General features: G+C 45.0%; 1 protein-coding gene across 1 annotated transcript in view; it reads left to right on the top strand.

The window, feature by feature from the left end:
* The window catches only part of LOC139266579 (CUB and sushi domain-containing protein 1-like), a 3131815-nt gene that overhangs the window by 3010313 nt on the left and 93939 nt on the right, over positions 1–27563 (top strand). The window contains exon 59 of the mRNA XM_070884173.1: positions 12265–12438. Within this exon, the coding sequence (XP_070740274.1) occupies positions 12265–12438 (174 nt within the window). The remainder of the gene's footprint in view (positions 1–12264; positions 12439–27563) is intronic.

Here is a 27563-nt window from a genome sequence, read left to right as displayed (position 1 = left end):
TCTGGTTTGCCGCACGCTCCTTCCGCTGCCTGCACTTGCTTTCTGCATGCTCTCGGCGACGAGACTCAAGGTGCTCAGCACCTTCCCGGATGCTCTTCCTCCACTTAAGCCAGACTCGGGCCAGGGATTCCCAGGTGCCGGTGGGGATGTTGCATTTTTATCAAGGAGGCTTTGAGGGTGTCCTTGAAACGTTTCCTCTGCCCACCTGGGGCTCACTTGACGTGTAGCAGTTCCGAGTAGAGCGCTTGCTTTTGGGAGCCTCGTGTCGGGCATGCAGATGATATGGCCTGACCACACTCGACTAGAGCACCAAAGGTGGTGGTGAGGGTGCGATTGAGCAGATCGGTAGCTGCAGAAGTTTCATGGTGAAAGGAGGGTCGGTCGAAGGGTGGATAGTTGGGAGTTGATAAGTGCAGATGTAAGAGAGTCAGGCAAGAGTTTTTCCCAGGGGCGGACATAGAAGGAGGGATGGTGGTGGGGGGCGGGATGTGGGTGGAGTATTTATTCTATAACTATTCCGTGTGTATGATGCCTTCACTGTAAAAATAAGGCAAGGCTCTTTTCCTGATATATGCAGTTTCTATTTAAAGAAAAAACAAGCTGTTCCCAAAATAAATGAAGTGATTTTTTTTTTAAAAGCATTCTTCAGGTTGTCACAGGCAAGGCCAGCATTTATTGTCCATCTCTAGTTGATTTTGGGAAGGTGATGGTTGACCTGCTTCAGCAGCTGCAGTCAGTATGATGAAGATACTCTCACAATAATGTTAGGTAGGGAGTTCCATGATTTGGACCTAAGGATGATGAAGGAACAATGATATATGTGAAAGTTCTGATGCGCCTACTGCCCTTGTTCTTCTAGGTGGTGGAAATCGCAGGTTTGGGGAGTGCTGCCAAAGAAGCCTTGGCGACTTGATATCTTGTAGATAGAACGCATTGCAGCCACGGTGCACTGTGGTGGAGGGAGTGGATATTTAAGCTGTTAACTGGGGTGCCAATCAAGCGGATTGCTTTGTCCTGGATGGTGTAGAGCTTGTTGAGTGTTGTTGGAGCTGCACCCATCCAGGCAAGTGGAGAGTATTCCATCACACTCCTGACTTATGCCTTGTCGGTGTGGAGATGTTCTGGGGAGTCAGGAAGTGACCACTCAGCACAGAATGCCCAGCCTTTGATCTGCTCTAGTAGTCATGGCTTTTATGTGATGGGTCCATTGAGCTTTTGGTCAATGGTAACCCCAGGATGTTGATGGTGGAGGAGCTGGTGATGGAAATATGGTTGAATTTCAAGGGAAGATGGTTAAACTCTGTCTTGTTTGAGATGATCATTACCTGGTGCATCTGTGATGTGAGAGTTAGCACATTCAGGAGAAGATGGGAAGAGGAAGAAACATCTTTTCAACACCATGATGTACATAGGCCCCCAAAAGTTATTTTGAGAGAAAATAGGGCAGAGCTGGCACCTTGTGACCTCTGCCCAGCTTTATCCAGCAGTACAGCTGAAGAAGACCAAAAATGTTACATTGAAATGTATTTTTGTGGGGCAGGAGGAGCATGAATTTAGAAGAATGAGAGCTGATCTCATTGAAACATATAAGATTCTGACGGGGCTTGACAGGATAAATGCTAAGAGGCTATTTCCAATGGCTGAAGAGTATTGAACTAGAAGGCATAGTTTCAGGGTAAGTGGATGGCCATTTAGGATTGAGATGAGAACTTTCTTCACAGAGGGTTGTGAATCTTTGGAATTCTCTATCCCAGAGGGCTGTGGATATTCAGTCGTTTAGTACATTCAAGGCTCAGATTGATAGATTTTTGAACTTTAAGGGAATCAAGAGATCTGGGAAGACCAGTTGGAAAAGAGGAGTTGAGGTCGAAGATCTTATTGAATGGCGGAGCATGCTCTAGGGGCAGTATGGCCTACTCCTCCTTCTAGTTCTTATGTTCTTATTTTCTTAAGAACAATGAGGTGTTTCTTGAAAGCTCTTGAAATGTACAGTTGTCATTCGGCAACTGAAAGAGAGCGACAAGTTTACATTTTGGATGGACTCCTTGAGATAAAGGCATGGAGATTCCCTAGCTTAACGCCGTGCGTTTACCCGGATTTCTTCACAAAATGGCGGCCGCCTCGCTTCCACCACGTGACACGGCGAGCAGGATTTTGCTGAGGCCCATAGCGCTGCAGTTGCCACTGGTGGCCTCTCAAATTCAAATGAACAGGTCGTGATGTCAATCGGCATGATTTGACTCCACAATGGCTATTTTGACGGCTCCGCGCACCATGATGCTCTCTCCTAACTCTGCATGGAAGAACGTGCATGTAGCAGCCCTGCAGAGATGCTGTCAGCGTTTCTTAAAAAGACACACACATCTTTCAGGTAAGTTTGGATTTCAGCTTTGGACTTTGTTTTATATTTTATTGTCCGGCAGCATGCTGCCCGACACCATCTGTGCAAAACCCCAGCCCTGCACGAGGCAGAAAAGGCCATCCGCCAGCTCAAGAACAACAAGGCATCGGGAGCGGATGGAATCCCCGCTGAGGCACTAAAGTATGGTGGAGAAGCACTATTGGCATGAATGCATGACCTCATCTCTCTCATCTAGAAGGAGGAGGGCATGCCGGGAGATGCCAGAGATGCAGTAATCGTAACCAGCTTTAAAAAAGGGGACAATTCCAACTGCGGCAACTACAGAGGAATCCCTCTGTTGTCAGCCACTGGGAAAGTCACCGCTAGAATCCTCCTCAACCATCTTCTCCCTGTGGCTGAGCAGCTCCTCCCGGAGTCACAGTGTGGATTCCGTCAACAATGGGGTACAACGGACATGATCTTTACGGCGTGACAACTGCAAGAGAAATGCAGGGAACAGCACCAACTCTTGTACATGGCCTTCTTTGACCTTACAAATTGACACTGTTAACTGCGAGGGACTATGGGAGCGTCCTCCTCTGTTTCGGCTGCCCCCAAAAGTTTGTCGCCATTCTCCGCCTGCTCCACGATGACATGCAAGCCGTGATCCTGACCAACGGATCCCCCACAGACACAAATCAACGTCCAGACCGGGGTCAAGCAGGGCTGCGTCATCACGCCAACGCTCTTCTCGATCTTCCTCGGTGCAATGCTCCACCTCACACTCAACAAGCTCCCTGCTGGAGTGGAACTAAACTATAGAACCAGTGGAAACCTATTCAACCTTTGTCGCCTCCAGGCCAGATCTAAGACCATCCCATCCTCTGTTGTCGAACTACAGTACAAGGGCAATGCTTCCGTCTGTGTGCATTCAGATGCTGAACGCCAAGTCATCTTCACCGAGGCGCACAAAATCATGGGCCTTACGCTAAACATCCGTGAAACAAAGCTCCTCCACCAACCTGACCTCGTCACACAACATTGCCCCATAGTCATCAAGATCCACGGTATGGCCCTGGACAACGTGGACCACTTTCCATACCTCAGGAGCCTACTATCAGCAAGGGCAGACATCGACGATGAGATCCAACACCGCCTCCAGTGTGGCAACGCAACCTTCGACCGACAGAGTGTTCGAAGATCAGGCCCTCAAACCTGGCACCAAACTTATGGTCTACAGGGCTGCAGTGATACCTGCCCTTATGTATGGCTCAGAAACGTGGACGATATACAGTAGACACCTCAAATCGCTGGAGAAATACCACCAACGATGCCTTGCTCAAGATGTTGCAAATCCCCTGGGAGGACAGGCGCACCAACATCAGTGTTGTCAATCAGGCCAACATCCCCAGCATTGAAGCACTGACCACATTTGACCAAGTCCATAAGGCGGGCCACATTGTTCTCATATCCAACACGAGACTCCCAAAACAAGCGCTCTACTCGGAACTCTTACACAGCAAGCGATCCCCAGGTGGGCAGAGGAAATGTTTCAAGGACACCCTCAAAGCCTCCTTGATTCAATGCAACATCCCCACCAACACCTGGGAGTCCCTGGCCAAAGGCCGCCCTAAGTGGAGGAAGAGCATCCAGGAGGGCGCTGAGCACCTTGAGTCTCATTGCCCAGAGCATGCAAAAAACAAGCGCAGGCAACGGAAGGAGAGTGCGGCAAACCAGACGCCCCACCCCCCCGTTCCTCCAATGACTGTCTGTCCCACCTGTGACAGCGACTGTAGTTCCCATATTGGACTGTTCAGTCACCTGAGAACTCACTTTTAGAGTGGAAGCAAGTCTTCCTCGATTTTGAGGGACTGCCTGTGATGATATTTTGTTGAAGTAGTGACTTGCTGCAATACATTTTAAACATTGTTAAAATAAAGAGGGCGTATAGGGAGTGCTGCTGGACATTTGCAAGCCTTTGCATGGTAAAGAAAGGCCTCTGCGAAATAGTCAGCTGGTCAGGCAGAGGCAGCATGTATGATGAGAGAAACAGAGTTAACATTTCAGGTCAAGATGCTGCCTGACCTGCTGAGTATTTTCCAGCATTTTCTGCTTTTAGTTCAGATTTCCAGCATCCGCAGTATTTTGTCTCTAAGTCACTTGCTCACAGTCCTGGGGGGCACATGGAGATGAAGCAGAGGCAGCAAAGGGGACATGCTGCTCAGAGAGAGAAGAGGAAGACACAGAAGAGTAGGACGCAGAAGAAAGGATGCAACCCAGACAGCCCCTTTGCGGCCAGGATATCCAGGATGGAATCATCTACCTGTAGTACCAGTGACCACAACCCCAATTCCCCGTTCAACATTTGTCCTCACCTTACCTTCCCTCTTCTACTGACCATCAGAGTGTTTTCTTAACCACAATGCTGAAATAAAAACCACCACAAAGCAAACATTCCAAACCAACTTTATCCATATATGCATCCAATATTACATCAAAAAAATCAACTGATCACCCTTGTGCATTCCTTTAGTGACTGCCTTGTGTGTGCCGTTGCCTAGCCTACTGATGTCACGCAGTGCTACCTCAGTGGCTGTAGCATGGCTGGTGGAAGTCTGCTGACTTTCAGTGGGGGCACTGCAGATGCTCGTGCAGGATGACCTTGAGGAGCTGATGACTGGGTGTGTGAAATCGGGTGACGGTGTCTCTTCTTCTTCTTCTTCTTCATTTTCACTCTCCACTCCCTCTTCTTGGTCAACTGCTGGCTGGGCAGGCTGGGTTTCTTGGGTGTCTGAAATGAGGAAGGCACAAGGGTAGGGTTGTGGTAAGGGAAAGGGCGGAAAAGCTTACAACATGTGCAGCTTGTACATCAGAAGAGATTGCGGGCTGAGAGGGAAATGGGATGCGACAAGGAGGATAACATATGAGGATACCAGAATCTTGTATTCTTTCAGCCCTGCCACTGGCCAAGGGCTCGGCCATACCCCTGCCAAGATTGGCCAGCACCATCTCCTCCAAGCGGGTGAGGTGAAGCTTGGAATGTGAGATGTGTTTGTGTTTGGTACAGATTGTGGGTCGGTGAGTGATGGGTGTGGTGGGGCAGGGGGGTGGTGATGATCATGGATTGAGCAGTCTGTGAGGCTAGTGGTGCAGTTGGCAGGAGATGGCTTTTGAAGATGCAATCACTGACTTTGACCATTCATCTGAGGTCATGAAAATTCTTTGGGCATTGGAACGAACCTGCTGCCAGATAGCCTCGTTGATCTGGTCCCATATCCTTCTTTCTGGAGGGCTTTTTGCCCCCTGTGGGTAGAGGACCTACCTCTCTTCCAGTGTTGACCAAAAGCTCGAGTGCTGTCTGCGAGACACAAGGTGCTCGTTCCCGGCTTATTGAGCCATTTGTTTTAGTGCCGAAGCACTTTTTCTGTTTTTCATTTACATGCAGGAGGCAGTTCAGCCTAAAGAGCTGAAACCTGCCATTTTGGAATTAATTTAAAGTTTTGTTTTCAGAAGGCAGTTGAGCTCTAAGGCCTAATGACTGCCTATTTTTAAATGATTTTTATTTTAGAAGGCAGTTCCCCTTTAAGGGCTCGAGACTACTTTCTAAAATGACAGTCTAGCTTTAAGAAAATGCTGTCTCGCTCGAGGGACGCTAGGGCCACGCTATATTGGGCCTTCTGCTGAGCACTGTGCCTGAAGCAATGGGTTGCAATCATTTAAATCAGCAGATAGCACCAAAATAGTGGTGCTGCCTGAGGCCTTTTTAGGACTAACCTCGCCCTGCGATGGCACCGCCCGTTTTGGGGCTTGATCAGATTTCTAGCCTAAAGTGTTCTGAAGAATATTCGACCCAAAATATTAGCTGATCTTTTTTTAGATACTGACTAATCCACTGTGCACTCCCAGTATCTTCTGCTTCTTTTCGGATTTAGAGCATCTAACTGTTTTATCTGAGTAATCGCAACAATAGCAAGCATTTATAGAGCGGCTTTAGCAGAGTAAAATATCCCAAGGTGCTTCACAGTAGCATTATCAAACAGAATAAAACACCAAGTCACATAAGGAGATACTAGGATAACTGATGACATTTTTGGTCAAAGAGGAGGTATGCTTTAGAAGCATCTTAAAGGAGGAGAGAGAGTTTGTGACGTTTCGGGAGGGAATTCCAGAGCTTAGGGCCTAGGCAGCTGAAGGCAAGGCCACCAATGGTGGAGCAATTAAAATTGGGGAGGTGCAAGAGGCAAGAATTAGAGAAGGTCTTGAGATCTTGGAGCATTGTAGGGCTGTAGTAGGTTTCAAAAATATGGCTGGGCGAGGCCTTGGAGGGATTTGAAACCAAAGATGAAAATGTTTTAATTGAGTGTTGCCGGTCCGGAAGTCAATGTAGGTCAGTAAGTACAGGGGTGATAGATGAATGGGACTTGGTGCGAGTTTGGATACAAGCAGAAGATTTTTGGATGAGCTCAAGTTTATATAGAGTGGAAGGTGGGAGGCCGGTCAGGAGTGCATTGGAATAGTCAAGTCTACAGGTAACAAAGACATGGATGAGGGTTTCAGTAGCACATGAGCTGATGCAGGGGTGGAGTCAGGCGATTTTACGGAGGTGGAAATAGGTGGTCTTAGTGATGGAGCGGATATATGGTAAAAAGCTCATCTTGGTGTCAAACACAACACCAAGGCTACCAGGAAGCGGGATGGAGTCGGTGGGAACGGAGATTGTGGCGGGGACCGAAAACAATGGCTTTGGTCTTCCCAATATGTGGTTGGAGGAAATACCCGCTCATCCAGCACTGGATGTTGGACAACACGCTTTGACATGAGCTGTTTACTTCCAATGGTTGAATTATGACATTTACATGGAAGATAAAGGCACAATAATCTTTCCTGAAATCCAGACTTTAAAAATTTTTTGTGTTTAATGTGTGTTAGTTTTTGGGGAAAAGATCGCTATTCAGAAGTGATTTAATTGTCAGGATTATTGAGTATGTATGTACTTGCCCTTGAATGTGTGCTTTGTACCATTCACAACTTTATTTCCCTGAATGCATGGCATCATCGTTAGTACACGACAAAAGACAATTTTTGCAATACTGTCGGAATTGTCTGGACAGAAAAAAACAAACAGGGGGTACTGAGGGAATGATCAGCCATGATCTTATTGAATGGTAGTGTAGGCTCGAAGGGCCGAATGGCCTACTCCTGCACCTATTTTCTATGTTTTCTATGTAACATTAGGCCCAATTAGCATTTATCTTCTGGTAGATCACAATCCCACTTTGCTCCTTCTTGCTTAGCTGTCGATCCCTTCTGATAGATCTAAATCCCACTTTACTAACTTTCACCATATCCTTCAATCCCTTCTGCTAAATCTCAATCCCACTTTACGAACTCTCACCATATCCTTCAATCCCTTCTGCTAAATCTCAGTCCCAATTTCCTACCTTTCCACATATGAGTTAATCCCTTCTGATAGATCCCATTCCCACTTTACTAACTCTCACCATATTTTTCAATCCCTTCTGATAAATCTCAGTTCCCCCATCTTCCTAACTTATTCTGAAAATTCATTCAAATGCCTATTGGACTCATTTATGATTTCTGCTTCAATTGTCTTCCATGGTAAGTTATTCCACAACTTCTTGGGCAAGAACGTTCTTCCTCCTGATTGAAGGTTTTGCTCCTGATGTTCTAATTGTTAACTTATGTTCTCTGGTACTTGACTCCATTACCACAGTGGACAATTTGTCTTCATAAACCTCAACACTAACAGATCTTGAAATGTATTTTAAACGAGTTGCCATCTCTGCTAAAATAGATAAAAGAGAATTTCAAAAGCATTAAGCATTTGTATGCTATTAGTGCACCACCTAATTTCAAAGCAAGCTGGCTTCTCCTCCAAAGCCACAAGTTTTTGTTACATCTTAAATTGATGATGTAAATCACTAGGTGCAAGCTCAGTACTTAAGTATTACCCACTGCATTATGCAGAGGTTATGATACATTCATTTTAATACCACTATACTTGACTCAATTGAAGTAGCTGCAGATAATATGTGAGTAACTAAGGATGGTATAAATGTGTTAAGAAGATTAATCTATGGGGATAATGCTTTTGGTAAATTGGTAAATACTTGTGCTGGTTTTACCTGTTTTGGCTGCCATCACATCCGGAGTATAAACATAACTGCAGAGTGGAATAAACAAGCCCCAAGGTGGGCAGAGGAAACGTTTCAAGGACACCCTCAAAGCCTCCTTGATAAAATGCAACATCCCCACTGACACCTGTGAGTCTCTGGCCAAAGACCGCCCTAAGTGCAGGAAGTGCATCCGGGAGGGCGCTGAGCACCTCGAGTCTCGTCGCTGAGAGCATTCAGAAGCCAAGCGCAGGCAGCAGAAGGAGCTTGCGGCAATCCAGTCCCATCCATCCTTTCCCTCAACGACTGTCTGTCCCACCTGTGTCAGAGACTGTAATTCTCATATTGGACTGTCCAGTCATTTAAGAACTCATTTTTAGAGGGGAAGCAAGTCTTCCTCGATTCCGAGAGACTGCCTATGATGATGATGATGACTTTCACTTTGCTTTCGGAGTTCGTGGATTCACTGCACTTTGTCAGCACTTTGGTAATGTTTACATACATAACTCAAACAATGTGTAAGACTTGCCACCAGGGGCGCACCTGTGGGAGACCCAAGGGTCACCTGCACACCCTGGGCAAACAGGTACAAAAGGCAGTCTACCATGCTGCCTCCTCACTCTGGAGTTACAATAAAGAGACCAAGGTCACAACAGTTTGAGCTTAAGCTATACAGTCTTGTGGAGTTATTCTAAACATAACAATTGGCGACGAGTAACAGATCACGAACTTTCATGCAGTTCTGGCTGCCATTGGTATTCTCGAGAGATTTGTTGAGGGTGATCAAGCGCAAGGCTATTCTGCTGACCATTTACGAGTCCACGATATATGGCCTCATCAAAAATCTGCGAGCACCGACGAAACCATCGGACAAGACATATGAAGAGTTGTGCATGCTGGTTCGGGAACACCTCAAGCCGAAGGAGAGCATCTTGATGGCCAGGTATCGCTTTATACGCACCACCGCTCCAAGGGCCAGGAAGTGGCGAGCTGTGTCGCTGACCTAAGACGCCTTGTGGGACTGTGCATATTTGCTGGATTTTTGGGGGAAGTGTTGCGGGACTTTTTCATGCTTGGAATTGGCCACAAGGTCATTCTTCGCAAATTGCTGTCTGCCGAATCCCTAGATCTGAGCAAGGCCATCACGATAGCCCAGGCTTTTATGTCCGTGAACGATAACACTAAACAGATATCATTGCAGCATCATAACTCATCGGCAAGTAATGTGCATAAAACTGCAGGCAGAACTGTACATTGCAGGGCCTACACGTCTGCAGAGGTCAGACCTAGGATGACTCAAAGTCCGCCGTGGGGCATGAATGTGAATCCATTAGCACCGTGTTGGCGCTGCGGGGGTAATCATCAAGTCCATCAATATCGATTCAAGCACTACGTGTGCAAGGGCTGTGGAACAATGGGGCACCTCCAGCGAATGTGCAGAAGTGCTGCGACTCACCACGTGGCAGAGTCGGCAGAAGATGACCGATCCGGCGCGGATTACGCTGAACGAGTAAAAGAGGCAACTCAACCCGAGGCTGAAGATAAAATGCATGAGGTACATACCTTCATCACTAAAAGGCCTCTGATAATGTTAAAAACGGCATTCCAGTTTCCATGGAATTGGACATGGGGGCGAGTCAGTCAATTATGAGCCAGAAGACTTTTGAGAAACTGTGGGGCAACAAGGCACAAAGCCCACAACTAAGTCCGATCCACACCAAGCTGCGCACTTACACCAAAGAACTCATATCAGTCATTGGTAGTGCGGCAGTGAAGGTATCGTATGATGGAACTGTGCATGATTTATCACTGTGGATTGTACCAGGCGATGGTCCAACGCTGTTCGGCAGAAGCAGGCTAGGAAACATCCGATGGAACTGGGATGACATCAAAGCACTCTTTTCGGAAGTTGACGCCTCGTGCGCCCAAGTGTTACTCTAAATGGATTGAATGTACAATAATGTCGTCATGTATGTCCACTGCCACCATTGAAAGCCTCCGGGTCATGTTCGCTACTCATGGTTTGTCCAACATCCTTGTTAGTGACAATGGACCATGTTTCACCAGCTCGGAATTCAACGAGTTCATGACCCTCAATGGCATCAAGCATGTCAGGTCTGCGCTGTTTAAGCCCGTATCCAATGGTCACAGCGGAACGGGCAGTCCAGACCATCAAGCAGAGCTTGAAATGCGTGACGGACAGTTCCCTGCAGACCCGGCTATCTCATGTTCTGCTCAGCTACCGCACACGACCCCAGTCGCTTACCGGGGTTCCCCCTGCAGAATTGCTATTGAAGAGAGCACTCAAAACCAGGCTCTCCTTAGTCCACCCGGATCTCAATGATCATGTAGGAACCCGGCGTCACCGGCATAACATGTACCACGATCGCGCGGTTGTATCACGTGACATTGAAGTTAAAGACTCTGTGTTTGTTCTTAATTATGGTCTTGGTCCCAATGGGGTTGCTGGCACTGTGTTAGCCAAGGAGGGGAATAGAGTGTTTGTTGTCAAACTTTTAAACGGACAAACGTACAGAAAGCACTTGGATCAGACCAAACTGCAGTTCACTGACAACCAAGAACAGTTTGAACAGGACATTACGATCATAGATCCACCCACACACACCCAACCAGCAATTGACCTCGCGGTCAACCACGAGGATGAACCCACCATGCCCGACAGTCCGATCAGCCCAGCCACACCGCAGTGCAGCAATGATCCGACCGACTCACCCATGCCAGGACTTCAACTCAAGCGATCAAATCGGGAACGCAGAGCCCCTGATCGCCTCAACTTGTAAATAACTTGTACATAAAACTTTGGGGTGGGAGGGAATGATGTTATGTATGTAGACATTACCAATGTATAAGACTTGCCACCAGGGGCGCACCTGTGGGAGACTCAAGGGTAACCTGCACACCCTGGGCAAGCAGGTATAAAAGGCAGTCTACCATACTGCCTCCTCACTCTGGAGTTACAATAAAGAGACCAAGGTCACAACAGTTTGAGCTTAAGATATACAGTCTTGTGGAGTTATTCTAAACGTAACAGTTTTATTTTCACATCTGTTTTAGTTTTGAACCTAGGTTTTCTATGTTTTCCATCTCTCCGATTTTCTCCCATTTTTATGACTGCACACCTCAGTTACTCAACATCCCTTTATTGTTTATTTCTTCATTGCTTCTGTTTATTACCTGCCTGAGATGATGTGTAACATCATTCAGCAATTATTCCACTGATACTTCCTATCGGATTTTCCCCTTTTTCTGATTTTATTAATATGCTTGTCCATCTTTTATTTTTCAGTTATGAAGAAAGTTATGAACCTGGTTGACCTGTTGCATCTTTCCAGTCCTTTGTGTTCTTGTTTCAGATTACCCGCATTTGCAGTATTTTGCTTTTTACTTTCTGAATACTGGCCCCATATAAATGCAGTCAGTGATATCCCTAAAGCATTTTGTAGTTGAAATCAGTTACTCACCATGCTGAACGAGTGAAAGTTTGTATATTGTTTGATGTTTGTGATATTTCAGTTTTAAATTAGACTGGCACTGTATTAAATCGCCTCTGGCTTTACTAACATTGCTGATGCAAAAGGTGAACCCATTTATTTAGTCAAATAGATTAATATCATTTTCAAACATAGGTGTCTTTCCTTGATTCGGAGCAGATATCTGCAAGAGTTTTAATAACAGTCAAGCTACAAAATATTAAAGATGGCACTTCTATATTTGTTTTCTGGCAAATCCAATGACTTCAGATCTGATAAATGTCATTTTGTTTTCCAGCTATTTCATGTGGTCATCCAGGAGTTCCTGTAAACGGTGAGCTTTTTGGAGACAAGTTTACTTTTGGTTCGGTAGTTCGCTACGCTTGCGCCGGAGCCCGAACTCTGATTGGAAATAATACTCGTGTTTGTCAAGAGGACAGTCACTGGAGTGATTCTCTCCCTCATTGCTCAGGTACAATAGATATATATTGCTTCATTACACAAACAGCACAGAAATGACTTTGCTTCAAAGACCGGGTAGTGCAGTGGATTAGAGCGTTTTCCTTTCAACTCTGAGCCCAAGCTTGAAATCCAGCTTCGATTGCAGACATTAACAGTTATAAGGTGAATATTATAAATGTGCCAATCAGTTATGTCAACAGCAAGAAACTAGCCAACATTCAGTACTGATTGACAGTCTGGAAGAGAAGTCACAAAGATGCATGCTGTGAGAAATGGAAAAGTCACAGTGTTGCAGTAGGAATTGCTCTCCTGCAGTTGAAATACGGTTAGCAGAGAATGGGGGTGGGAGGGGGGGGTGGGGCCGTCATTTTAACTTTCGGCATTGGTGCAAAACAAGCAATATCAGATCAGCCGCGCATTATTAAACTGCCTCATTTAATTTTACAGAAAAGTCGTGTGGGGTGTATTCTACCTGGCAGGGCTTGACATTTGGTACTAAAATTGCATTCTCCAGCAGAAACCACTTGTCATTTACAAAAAAAGGTTTTGAGAAATCAGGAATATGTGGAGACAATTGAGGCAGAGAGATTGAATGCACGAGGCAAACACATAGGGGAAGGATATAGAAACATAGAAATATAGAAAATAGGTGCAGGAGTAGGCCATTCGGCTCTTTGAGGCTGCACCACCATTCAATAAGATCATGGCTGATCATTTCCTCAGTACCTCTTTCCTGCTTTCTCTCCATAACCCTTGATCCCCTTAGCCGTAAGGGCCATATCTAACTCCCTCTTGAATATATCCAATGAACTGGCATCAACAACTCTCTGCGGTAGGGAATCCCACAGGTTAACAACTCTGAGTGAAGAAGTTTCTCCTTATCTCAGCCCTAAATGGCCTATCCCATAACCTAAGAATGTGTCCCCTGGTTCTGGAACATTCTACCCGCATCTAACCTGTCCCGTCCCGTCAGAATCTAATATGTTTCTATGAAATCCCCTCTCATCCTTCTAAACTCCAATGTATAAAGGCCCAGTTGATCCAGTCTCTCCTCATATGTCAGTCCAGCTATCCCAGGAATCAGTCTGGTGAACCTTCGCTGCACTCCCTCAATAGCAATAACGTTCCTCCTCAGATTAGGAGACCAAAACTGAACACAATATTCCAGGTGAGGCCTCACCAAGGCCTTGTACAACTGCAGTAAGACCTCCCTGTTCCTATACTCAAATCCCCTAGCTATGAAGGCCAACATACCATTTGTCGTCTTCACCGCCTGCTGTACCTGTATGCCGACTTTCAATGACTGATGGATCATGACACCCAGGTCTCGTTGGACCTCCCCTTTTCCTAATCTGCCGCCATTCAGATAATAATCTGTCTTCGCATTTTTGCCCCCAAAGTGGATAACCTCACATTTATCCACATTATACTGCATCTGCCATGCATTTGCCCACTCACCTAACCTGTCCAAGTCAACCTGCAGCCTCTTACCTTCCCCCTCACAGCTCACACTGCCACCTAGCTTAGTGTCATCTGCAAACTTGGAGATATTACAGTCAATTCCTTCATCTAAATCATTGATATATATTGTAAAGAACTGGGGTCCCAGCACTGATCCCTGCAGCACTCGACTAGTCACTGCCTGCCATTCTGAAAAGGACCCGTTTATCCCGACTCTCTGCTTCCTGTCTGACAACCAGTTCTCTATCCACGTCAATATATTACCCCCAATACCATGTGCTTTGATTTTGCACACAAATTCCAAATACACCACATCCACTGGTTCTCCTTTGTCCACTCTACTAGTTACATCCTCAAAAAATTCCAGAAGATTTGTCAAGCATGATTTCCCCTTCATAAATCCATGCTGACTTGGACCGATCCTGTCACTGCTTTCCAATTGCACTGCTATTTCATCCTTAATAATTGATTCCAACATTTTCCCCACTACTGATGTCAGGCTAACCGGTCTATAATTAACTGCTTTCTCTCTCCCTTCCTTTTTAAAAAGTGGTGTTACATTAGCTACTCTCCAGTCCATAGGAACTGATCCAGACTTGAAAGACTGTTGGAAAATGATCACCAATGAATCCACTATTTCTAGGGCCACTTCCTGAAGTAGTCTGGGATGCAGACTATCAGGCCCCAGGGCTTTATCGGCCTTCAATCCCATCAATTTCCCGAACACAATTTCCCGCCTAATAAAGATATATTTTAGTTCCTCCTTCTCACTAGACCCTCGGTCCCCTAGTACTTCTTGAAGATTATTTGTGTTTTCCTTCGTGAAGACAGAACCAAAGTATTTGTTCAATTGGTCTGCCATTTCTTTGTTCCCCATTATAAATTCACCTGAATCCAACTGCAAGGGATCTACGTTTGTCTTCACTAATCTTTTTCTCTTCATATATCTATAGAAGCTTTTGCAGTCAGTTTTTATGTTCCCGGCAAGCTTCTTCTCGTACTCTATTTTCCCCCTCTTAATTAAATCCTTTGCCCTCCTCTGCTGAATTCTAAATTTCTCCCAGTCCTCAGAATTGCTGCTTTTTCTGACCAATTTATATGCCTCTTCCTTGGATTTAACACTATCCTTAATTTCCCTTGTTAGCCACGGTTGAGCCACCTTCCCCATTTTATTTTTACTCAGGGATGTATAATTGCTGAAGTTCATCCATGTGATCTTTAAATGTTTGCCATTGCTTATCCATCGTCAACCCTTTAAGTATCATTTGCCAGTCTATTCTAGCCAATTCATGCCTCAAACCATCAAAGTTACCTTTCCTTAAGTTCAGGACCTTAGTTCCTGAATTAACTGTGTCACTATCTTAATAACGAATTCTACCATGTTATGATCACTCTTCCCCAAGGGGCCTCGTTCAACAATGTTGCCAATTACTCCTTTCTCATTACACATCACCCAGTCTAGGATGGCCAGCTCCCTAGTTGGTTCCTCGACATATTGGTCTAGAAAACCATCCCTAATACACTCCAAGAAATCCTCCTCCACCATATTGCTACCAGTTTGGTTAGCTCAATCAATAAGTAGATTAAAGTCACTGACGATAACTGCTGTACCTTTATTGCATGCATCCCTAATTTCTTATTTGATGCTGTCCCCAACCTCACAACTTCTGTTTGGTGGTCTGTACACAACTCCCACTAGCGTTTTCTGCCCTTTGGTATTCTGTTGCTCCACCCATACCGATTCCACATCATCCAAGCTAATGTGTTTCTTACTGTTGCATTAATTTCCTCTTTAACCAGCATTGCCACCCCACCTCCTTTTCCTTTCTGTCTATCCTTCCTAAATGTTGAATACCCCTGGATGTTGAGTTCCCAGCCTTGGTCACCGTGGAGCCATGTCTCCATGATGCCAATTACATCATACCCGTTAACTGCTATCTGCGCAGTTAATTTGTCCACCTTATTCTGAATACTCCTCATATTGAGGCACAGAGCCTTCAGGCTTGTCTTTCTAACACACGTTGCCCCCTTAGAATTTTTCTGTAATGTGGCCCTTTTTGCTTTTTGCCTTAGGTTACTCTGCCCTCCACTTTTAGTTTTCTTCTTTCTATCTTTTGCTTCTGCCCCCATTCTACTTCCCTCTGTCTCCCTGCATAGGTTCCCAGCCCCCTGCCGTATTAATTTTAATTCCTCCCCAGCAGCACTAGCAAACATTCTGCCGAGGACATTAGTTCCGGTCCTGCCCAGGTGCATACCATCCGGTTTGTACTGGTCCCACCTCCCCCAGAACCGGTTCCAATGTCCCAGGAATTTGAATCCCTCCCTTCTGCACCACTCCTTCAGCCACATATTCATCTGAGCTATCCTGTGATTCCTAGCACGTGGCACTGGTAACAATCCTGAGATTAATATTTTTGAGGTTCCTACTTTTTAATTTAGATCCTAGCTCCCTAAATTCAGCTTGGAGGACCTCATCCCATTTTTTACCTATATCATTGGTACCTATATGCACCACGACAACTGGCTGTTCACCCTCCCTTTTCAGAATGCCCTGCACCCGCTCCGAGACATCCTTGACCCTTGCACCAGGGAGGCAACATGCCATACTGGTGTCTTGGTTGCGGTCGCAGAAATGGCTATCTATTCCCCTTACAATTGAATCTCCTATCACTATAGCTCTCCCACTCTTTTTCCTGCCCTCCTGTGCAGCAGAGCCACCCACGGTGCCATGTACTTGGCTGCTGCTGCCCTCCCCTGATGAGTCATCCCCCCCCAACAGTACCCAAAGCGGTGTATCTGTTTTGCAGGGGGATGACCGCAGGGGACCCCTGCACTACCTTCCTTGCACTGCTCTTCCTGTTGGTCACCCATTCACTATCTGGCTGTGTACTTTTTACCTGCGGTAAGACCAACTCACTAAACGTGCTATTCACTTCATTCTCAGCATCGTGGATGCTCCAGAGTACATCCACCCTCAGCTCCAGTGCCGCAAAGCTATCCGTCAGGAGCTGCAGGCAAATGCACTTCCTGCATACATAGTCGTCAGGGACAACGGAAGCGTTCCTGACTTCCCATATAGTACGTGTCCGAGCTCTCCTGCCATGACTTAAACCTCAGATAAACTTAATTTGGCAAAAACAATGCTAAATATTACTTACTGATAAAGATAAGAAAAAGAAAAACTACTTGCCAATCACCAGCCAATCACTTACCCCCTTGGCTGTGACGTCACCTTTCGATTTCTTTCTACTTCTTTTTTGCCTTCTCACCCTGCTGCAGCTGCACCGGCTGTGCATTTTCTAGGCCTCCGCCGATCCCCGGACTCCCCGCTGCTCGCACTCCCGCCTCCGACGACTGCTGTGCCTTTTCTAGGCCTCCGCCGATCCCCGGACTCCCCGCTGCTCGCACTCCCGCTTCCGACGACTGCTGTGCCTTTTCTAGGCCTCCGCCAATCCCCGGACTCCCCGCTGTTCCAGTGGTGTGGAGCCAGAGAGAGGGTAAAACAATAATGAGGAAATTATTGCCCATATTTTAACATAAGAACATAAGTCCATCAGAAATACGAGCAGGAGTAGGCCATACGGCCCCTCGAGCCGCTCCATCATTTAAGACGATCATGGCTCATCCGATCATGGACTCAGGTCCACTTCCCTGCCTGCTCTCCAAAACCACTTATTCTCTTATTGGTTAAGAAACTGTCTCTCTCTGTTTTAAATGTATTCAATGACCCAGTTTCCACAGCTCTCTGAGGCAGGGAATTCCACAGATTTACAACCGTCCGAGAGAAGAAATTCCTCCTCATCTTAGTTTTAAATGGGCGGACCCTTATTCTAAGATTATGCCCTCTAGTTCTAGTCTCCTCTATCAGTGGAAACATCCTCTCTGCATCCACCTTGTCAAGCCCCCTCATGATCTTATATGTTCGATAAAATCACCTCTCATTCTTCTGAATTCCAATGAGTAGAGGCCCAACCTACTCAACCTTTCCTCGTAAGTCAACCCCCTCATCCCCGGAATCAACATGGGGAACCTTCTCTGAACTGCCCCCAAAGCAAGTATACCCTTTCTTAAATATGGAAACCAAAACTGCATGCGGTATTCCAGGTGTGGCCTAATCAATACCTTTTATAACTGTAGCAAGAACTCCCTGCTTCTATACTCTTTTGGAAAAGCAAAATTCAGTCAGGCAGAGTCATTATGGATGTATGAAGGGGAAGTCATGTTTGACAAATTTGCTGGAGTTCTTCGAGGATGTAATGAACAGGGTGGATAAAGGGGAACCAGTGGATGTGGTGTATTTGGACTTCCAGAAGGCATTTGACAAGGTACCACATAAAAGGTTACTGCACAAGATAAAAGTTCACGGGGTTGGGGGTAATATATTAGCATGGATAGAGGATTGGCTAACTAACAGAAAACAGACAGTCGGGATAAATGGTTCATTTTCTGGTTGGCAACCAGTAACTAGTGGGGTGCTGCAGGGATCAGTGCTGGGGCCTCAACTATTTACAATCTACATTAATGACTTGGAAGAAGGGACTGAGTGTAACATAGCCAAGTTTGCTGACAATACAAAGATGGGAGGAAAAACAATGTGTGAGGAGGGCATAAAAAATCTGCAAAAGGACATAGTCAGGCTAAGTGAGTGGGCAAAAATTTGGCCGATGGAGTATAATGTTGGAAAGTGTGAGGTCATGCACTTTGGCAGAAAAAAATCCAAGAGCAAGTTATTATTTAAATGGTTAAAGATTGCAAAGTGCCGCAGTACAGCGGGACCTGGAGGTAATTGTGCATGAAAACGCAAAAGGATAGTATGCAGGTACAGCAAGTGATCAGGAAGGCCAATGAAATCTTGGCCTTTATTGCAAAGGGAATGGAGTATAAAACCAGGGAAATTTTGCTACAGTTATACAGGGTATTGGTGAGGCCACACCTGGAATACTACGTGCAGTTTTAGTTTCCATATTTACAAAAGGATATACCTGCTTTGGAGGCAGTTCAGAGAAAGTTCACTAGGTTGATTCCGGGGATTAAGGGGTTGACTTATGAGAAAAGGTTGAGTAGATTGGGCCTCTATTCATTGGAATTCAGAAGAATGAGAGGTGATCTTATCGAAACATATAAGATTATGAGGGGACTTAACAAGGCGAATACAGAGAGGATGTTTCCACTGATGAGGGAGACTAGAACTAGAGGGCATGATCTTAGAATAAAGGGCCACCCATTTAAAACTATGAGGAGAAATTTCTTCTCTCAGTGGATTGTAAGCCTGTGGAATTCCCTGCCTCAAAGAGCTGTGAAAGCTGGGCCATTGAATACATTTAAGACAGAAATACTTTCTTAAATGATAAGGGGGATGAGGGGTTATGGGGAGCGGGCGGGGAAGTGGAGCTGAGTCCATGATCAGATCAGCCATGATCTTATTGAATGGCAGAGCAGGCTCGAGGAGTCGTATGACCTACTCCTGCTCCTATTTCTTATGGTCTTATATAGACGCCATCACCTTTGCAATAAAGGCCAAGATTCCATTCACTTGCTGTACCTGCATACTAACCTTTTGTATTTCATGCACAAATACCCCCAGGTCCCACTGTACTGCAGCACTTTGCAATTTTTCTCCATTTAAATAATAACTTGCTCTTTGATTCTTTCTGCCAAAATGCATGACCTCACACTTTCCAACATTATACTCCAGCTGCCAAATTTTTGCCCACTCACTTAACCTTGCTGTGTCCTTTTGCAGATTTTTTGTGTCCTCCTCACAATTTGCTTTTCCTCCCATCTTTGTATCGTCAGCAAACTTGGGTATGTTACACTCGGTCCCTTCTTCCAAGTCATTAGATTGTAAATAGTCGGGGACCCAGCACTGATCCCTGCTGCACCCCACTAGTTACTGATTGCCAACCTGAGAATGAATTATTTATCCTGACTTTGTTTTCTGTTAGTTAGCCAATCCTCTATCCATGCAAGTATATTACCCCCAACCCTGTGAACTTTTATCTTGTACAGTAACCTTTTATGTGGCACTTTGTCAGTTGCCTTCTGGAAGTCCAAATACACAACATCCACTGGTTCCCCTTTATCCACTCTGTTCGTAACATCCTCAAAGAATTCCAGCAAATTTGTCAAACATGGCTTCCCCTTCATAAATCCATGCTGACTCTGCCTGACCAAATTTTGCTTTTCCAAATGTCCTGCTACTGCTTCTTTAATAATGGACTCCAACATTTTCCCAATGACAGATGTTAGGCTAGCTGGTCTATAGTTTCCTGCTTTTTGTCTGCCTCCTTTTTTAAATAGGGGCGTTAAATTTGCAGTTTTCCAATCTGCTGGGACCGCCCCAGAATACAGGGAATGTTCGTAAATTACAACCAATGCATCCACTATCCCTGCCTCTACTTCGCTTAAGACCCTAGAATGCAAATCATCAGGTCCAGGGGATTTATCCACCTTTAGTCCCATTATCTTACTGAGTATCAGCTCCTTAATGATTGTGATTGTGTTAATTTTCTCCCCCCCGCCCCCCCCCCCCCAGCTCCATAGCCCCTTGACTATCCACTGTTGGGATATTGTTGGTGTCCTCTACCTTAAAGACTGATAAAAAATATTTGTTCAGAGTTTCTGCCATCTCCATTTTCCCATTACTAATTCCCCGGTCTCGTCCTCTAAGGGACCAACATTTACTATTAACACTCTTTTCCTTTTTATATACCTATCCAAACTCTTGCTATCTGTTTTTATATTTCGTGCTAGTTTAATTTCCTTTCTTAATCATTTTTTTAGTCATTTTTTACTGGCTTTTAAAAGCTTTCCAATCTTCTGTCCTCCCACAAGTTTTGCCCACTTTGTATGCCCTTGTTTTTAATTGGATATCGTCCTTTATTTCTTTAGTTAGCCACGGATGGCTGTCTTTTCTTTTACATCCTTTCCTCCTCACCGCAATATATTATTCTTGAGTGTTGTGAAATATCTCCTTATTTGTACGCCACTTTTAATCAACCGTTTTTGTAGCTAATATTGCACAGAAATGCCTTTTTCCTTGTCTGAGTTTAGTTGAATTTTCTGGGGTTTCGGGTGAACTTTCATGATCCCATAATACTACTTTGAAGGAGAGCTCTGTTGTTAGCCCTCCTCAAATGCATTACCTTATACTTCTCTGGATTGAATTCCATTTGCAACTGTTCTGCCCACTTGACCAGTTGATTGATATCATTGTGCAGTCCGCAGCTATCTTCTTGATTATCAACCACCCAGCCAATTTTAGTATCATCTGCAAACATCTTACATACCCCCTACATTCAGTCTAAATCATTGATATATACCACAAAAAGCAAGGGACCCAGCACTGAGCCCTGCGGAACCCCACTGGAAACAGCCTTCAAGTCACAAAAACACCCATCAACCATTACACTTTGCTTCCTGCCTCTGAGCCAATTTTGGATCCAACTTGCTACTTTGCCCTGGATCCCAAGGGCTTTTACTTTCGTGACCAATTTGCCATGTGGGACCTTATCAAAAGCCTTTGCTAAAATCCATATACACTGCATCATATGCACTACCCTCATCGACCCTCCTTGTTACCTTCTCAAAAAAATTCAATCAAGTTAGTCAGACACGATCCTCCCTTAACAAATCCATGCTGAATGTGTTTGATTAATCCGTGTCTTTCTAAATTAAGATTTATCCTGTCCCTCAGGATTTTCTCCGATAATTTTCCCACCATTGAGGTTAAGCTGTGATTACTCAGTCCATCCCGTTCTCCAGTCCTCCAGTCCTCTGGCACCATATCTGTAGCCAGAAAGGTTTGGAAAATGATGGTAAGAGCCTCTGCTATTACCTCTTTTGCTTCTCTTAACAGCCTGGGCTACATTTCATCTGGGTCTGGGGATTTATCCACATTCAAAGCTGCTAAACTCTTAATACTTCCTCTCTCACTATGTTTATTTCATCTAATATTTCACACACCTCCTCTTATGAAAACAAATGCAAAGTATTCATTAAGAACCATACCCATGTCAACTGATTCCACATACAATCCACCTTTATGGTTTCAAATAGGCCCTATCCTTTCTTTAGTTATCCTCTTGTGCTTAATGTATTTCTAAAACATCTTTTGGTTTTCCTTGATTTTACTTGCCAAAATGTTTTCATGCTCAATGTTTGCTTTCCTAATTTCCTTTATAATTGCACCCTTGCACTTTCTATACTCCTCTCGAGTTTCTGCAGTATTGAGCCCTTGATATCTGTCATAAGCCTCCCTTTTTTTCTTTATTCTACCCTGTAGGTTCAGGGGGCTCTAGATTTGTTAGTCCCACCCTTTTTTTTTAAAGGAACATACTCGCTCTGAACCCCAGGATTTCCTCCTAAAATGCCTCCCACTGCTCTGACACTGATTTACCATCAAGTAGCTGTTTCTAGGCCACTTTGACCAAATCCCATCTCAGCTCAGCAAAATTGGCTTTGTTCCAATTGAGAACTTTTATTCCTGGTCCCTCTTTGTCCTTTTCCATAACTACTCTAAATCTTACTGAATTATGATCACTAGCACCAAAATGCTCTCCCACTGATACCCCTTCCACCTGCCCAGCTTCATTCTCTAAAACTAAGTCCAGAACTGCCCCCTACCTTGTTGGGCTTGCTACATACTGGTTAAAAAAGTTCTCCTGAATGCATTTTAGGAATTCCGTGCTCTCTATACCTGTCACACTAATGTTGTCCCAGTTAATATTATGGTAGCTGAAATCTCCCACTATTACTGCCCTATAGTTTTTGCACTTTTCAGAAAGTTGCCTACATATTTGCTCTTCTATCTCCCTCTGATTGTGTTGGGGTCTATAGTACACTCCCAGCAATATGATCACCCCTTTTTGTTCTTCAATTCAATCCATATGGCTTCATTTGATGAATCTTCCAATATATCTTCCCTCCTCACAGCTGTAATTGTATCTTTAGTCAATACTGTGACCACCCCCCTCCTTTTTCACCTCCCTCTCTATCTCGTCTGAAAACCCTGAAACCGGTTGAGCTGCCATACCTACCCTTGTCTCTGCCATGTCTCATTAATAGCTATAATATCATACTCCCAAGTGCCTTTCTGTGCTTTCAGTTCCTTGCATTGAAGTATATACCATTTAGCACTGCCAAACTTCCTTGTTGTCTAATTTCTAGCCCTTGTTTCCTCTGTCTTCCAAATTCACTTTCTACTTTTCTGCTTTCCAATTCCAGCTTTGCTGCTCTCCTTACTGAATCTATTCTCATGTTCCCATCCTCCTGCCAAGCTGGTTTAAACCCTCCCCAATAGCACTATCAAAACCGCCGCGAGGATATTTGTCCCAACTCTGTTGAGGTGCAACCCGTTCGGCTTGTACACGTACGATCTCCTCCAGAAACGGTCCCAATGCCTCAGGAATCTAAATTCCTCCCTCCTGCACTATCCCTCCAGCCATGCATTCATCTGTTCTATCCTCCTATTTCTGTACTCACTAGCACGTTTTAATCTTTCTCCTAGTTCCCTAAAGTCTGCCTGCAGGATGTCATCGCTCTTTTTACCTATGTTATTCTTACTGATATGGGCCACAACCTCAGACTGTTCACCCTATCCCCCCAGAATGCCATGCAGCCGTTCGGTGACATCCTTGAACCTTGGCACCAGAGAAATAACATTCTGGAGTTACATCTGCAGTTGCAGAAACGCCAGTCTGCTCCCCAAATTATCGAATCCCCTACCACTATTGCTCTTCCACTCTTCTTCCTCCCCCCCCCACCTTTGCAGCTGAGCCATGAACTTGGCTCTGTCTGCACTCCCCAGAGGAATCATCACCCCCACCAGTACTCCGAACAGAATACCGGTTGGACAGCGAGATGCACTCAGGGGACTCCTGCACTATATGCCTGGTCCTCCTCTTCTGTCTGGTGGTCATCCACTCCCTCTCTGCCTGCACACTCTTAAGCTGCGGGATGGCCACCTCTCAGGAAAGTGACTCCAGCTGCTGCTCAAGCATCCGAAACCCAGAGCTCACGTTGCTGTAGCTGTCGAAACTTCCTGCACATGTGGTCATCCAGGCTACGCAAAGCATCCAGGACTTCCCACACAGCACATAATGTGCATTCCACGGGACTGAGCTGCCCTGACCTGCCTCTATTTATTTGACTATGAAATAAACTTAAAACTAGAAAACAAAAGCAATAGTGGGTAAGAGCAAGGTCAAATGGGAGAGCAACAACTGAAAGGAGACAGAGAGAGATCAGTGGGGCAGGAATACAAAGGTGCATAGCTGTAGTGCCCTGTGCTAACATTCAGAAGTGCTTTTGAAAAGCAATGCAGTTAAAGCACAGGTTAACTGCACCTCAAGCCAGTAGAGTGCAAAATAATTGTTACTCAATCCCTTCTGCGACTACCTGATATTAAGGTAAATTGAATAATCTTCAAGTATCTTCTCGATATTGCTCTGAAACAATATATGTAATAGGATAAACTAATCAATGACCTGTAGATGGAAACATATTAGGGCAAGTGTAAACCTCTGCAAGCATCTTTATGTCAATTCTATTCTAGTTTATGTTTGCCTTTGTAAGGTCTCCAGGAACAAGCAGTCTTATTACATTTTCTATATGTGTATAAATTCTGGCTATATATAATAGTTATTTTAGTCTCTCTGTCTGCCCCGAGTTATCACTATAAGCTTTTTATAATGTAGCAAAATGCTGACTTCACATTTAAACCATTTGGCAGGTCAGGGTGATAAGTGAAAAATGTCAGCAGTCTTCAGGTTGAATTATAACTGAACGGTGTAATGTTTGTCTTCAGGTAACATTTAAGTCATTTTGCTAAACTACAAAAACTTTGTTGAGTTTTGGGTTCATGGAAGTCTAGAATCCAAAGGCTGTATTTCTGTCCCATTACATAAAAAGAAAGACTTGCATTTCTGTAGCGCTTTTCATGACCACTGGACGTTTCAAAGCGCTTTATAGCCAATGAAGCACATAAGCATAAACTACAGGATAGACATCTGCCTACAACATATTGAACACTCAAAAGATAATAAACTGTACAAGAAAAACAGGAAAAATGGATTGGAGTAGACAGCTCTGGTGGGATAGCTGGCAAAATATGGGCACAATGATGCAACAGGTCTCCTCCGACATAGAAATATCTGTTAATCTGTGGATTTACTTAAATATTGTTATCCTTTGAAAATGTGGAATGAAAATGTGTACTGATAATTGTACTAGTTTAAAATATTTTATTGAATTGCCCCACATGACAAGAGGATATTCTTGCACACTTCATGGTGTCCTTGAGTCATTAAAATTCAGACTGGATATGGTTACTACCTTTAAAAAGTAGAACTCAAACTGATTTGTTGTTTGCCCCTCAGTTGGCCTCTATAAAATGGGACTGCACATGGTCTTCATAGGCAGCTTGTCTGTTCTCTGGAAAGGTCCTTTGGCACACTGTTCCTGCTCTGCTCTCTGCTTTAGGGCATCCAGGTAGAGGCAGCCTGAAAAAAGGCATTTTGTGAAGAATTCCGCCTCCTGTCACATTCGAAGTTTGACCGACTGATCCTATGACCGGGGACAATTTTAACTCTCCACATGTAATATCAGTTGGTTAGGTCCTAAACAATGTCACAGGAAAAATTCTATTCAGCTGTTTCTTGCCAGCAGTTTCTAAAGCATAAAACATAAAGTAAAAAGAGATGATTGAGAGATGCCAACAAGTGTACAGATATTTCACATGCAGGAGAATCGGGAAATAAAATCTACTCCACTTTTAATAGCGATCATTAGAAGTTTAAAAAAGACACCATTAAAGGCTCGACTGGTAAATAAGCTGCCCCAGGGATGAACTGAGCTGTGCAGACCAAGGGGTAGATCTTAACTTTCACCAGTGGACTGAAAGCAGCCAGGCCAACAGTAGGGGCAATAGATTGGCCTCGGTATTCCTGAGCTAGAAAGGAGAGTATTCCGTGAGGGTCCCGACACCGGATCACTATCGAGGGACTCTTGCAGGAAAGTGAGTCTGTGTGGGTGTTGAGTCAGCATGACTCACATAGGAGAGTGGCCCATTTACTGAATCTGCTGGAGGATAATTAGTAAGAAAGAAAGACTTGGATTTACATAGCGCCTTTCATGACCACCGGACGACTTAAAGCACTTTACAGCCAATGAAGTACTTTTGGAGTCTAGTCACTGTTGTAATGTGGAAAACGCGGCAGCCAATTTGTGCACAGCAAGCTCCCACAAACAACAATGTGATAATGACCAGATAATTGATTTTTTTGCTTATGTTGATTGAGAGATAAATATTGGCCAGCACACCGGGTGTCATGTATGTAACCTTAATATAACACCACTGTATTACTGTATACACTCAACCTAGATGCACACCTTGACCACATGGGGTGAACTTGTGGGAGACTCTCCTTACCTGATTACACAGGTATAAAAAGGGAGGTCTCACGCAGGGTCATCACTTGGAGTCCTGTGAATAAAGAGTTAAGGTCATGGAGTGACCTTGTTCCCAGAATGTGCCTCGTGTGGTTTCATGCTGTAGAGTAAGGACTTTACATTGGCGACGAGAAACAGGAATTCACGACCCACGAGAATGGCCACCGGTAGCATAGAGGAACAGTACTGTGTTGGGGAAGACTGGGACGATTATGTCGAGAGGCTTCAGCAAAGCTTCGTTATGAAAGAATGGCCGGGGGATGCAGCGGCCGACAAGCGAAGGGCTCATCTTTTGACCAGCTGCAGACCAAAGACTCGCGCGCTCATGAAGGACTTACTAGCACCCGAAAAGCCAGCGGACAAAACCTTTGAAGAACTTACCAAATTAATCGGGGAGCACCTCAAACCGGCGAGTAGCATACATATGGCCTGACACAGATTCTACACTCACCGACGTCAGGAAGGACAGAGCATACCGGACTTCATAGCGGACCTCCGGCGTTTGGTCAGCCTCTAAGTTCACAGACACCTGCAGGGGGGAGATGCTAAGGGACTTCTTTATCGAGGGCATCGGTCATGCGGGGATTATCGCAAATTAATTGAGACCAAGGATTTGAACTTGGAAGCGGCGGTGTTGCTAGCTCAAACTTTCATGGCGGGGGAGGAAGAGACGAAAATAATATACGCGCAAAATTCTGCCTCTAACCCGGCGAGGGATCAGGGAGTCAACATCATCAATGCGGCTCAGAGCCCCGCAGGCAGGCAGGGGCAGTTCGACACCCCCCAGGCAGCAATAGACCCCAGAGTAGGACTTCAACTCAGACAATGGCAGGCTGAACGGACATTCACGCCATCACAGCGGACAATGCGGCCCGGGATGGAGTCATTGACACCCACTAATAGCGTACTTAAGAGCAGTCAAAGGGACAGTCAGCGCAGAATGCCTAGCCACAGTTCCTTTGTTCCCAACAATGGAAACTTTAACTCATGCTGGAGGTGTGGGGGAAAACACACAGCCAGATCCTGCAGATTTCAATAGTTTGTCTGCAGGAACTGCAATCTCAGTGGCCATTTAGCTCGAATGTGCAGGAAGCCTGCAACCAGACTAATATATGAGATGGATGAACCAGAAAAAGGTCCTCTGAGGCAGGATGACTTTAGGGGCGAATTGATGGATGCCGAGGTTCAGCGGGTCCATGTGGCAAATATTAACAGTTCATACAC

This window comes from Pristiophorus japonicus, chromosome 7 (genome assembly GCF_044704955.1).
Source record: "Pristiophorus japonicus isolate sPriJap1 chromosome 7, sPriJap1.hap1, whole genome shotgun sequence".
NCBI lineage: Eukaryota > Metazoa > Chordata > Chondrichthyes > Pristiophoridae > Pristiophorus > Pristiophorus japonicus.
The sequence above is the reverse complement of the archived record's forward strand: the minus strand, read 5'-3'. Positions and strand labels throughout refer to the sequence as shown.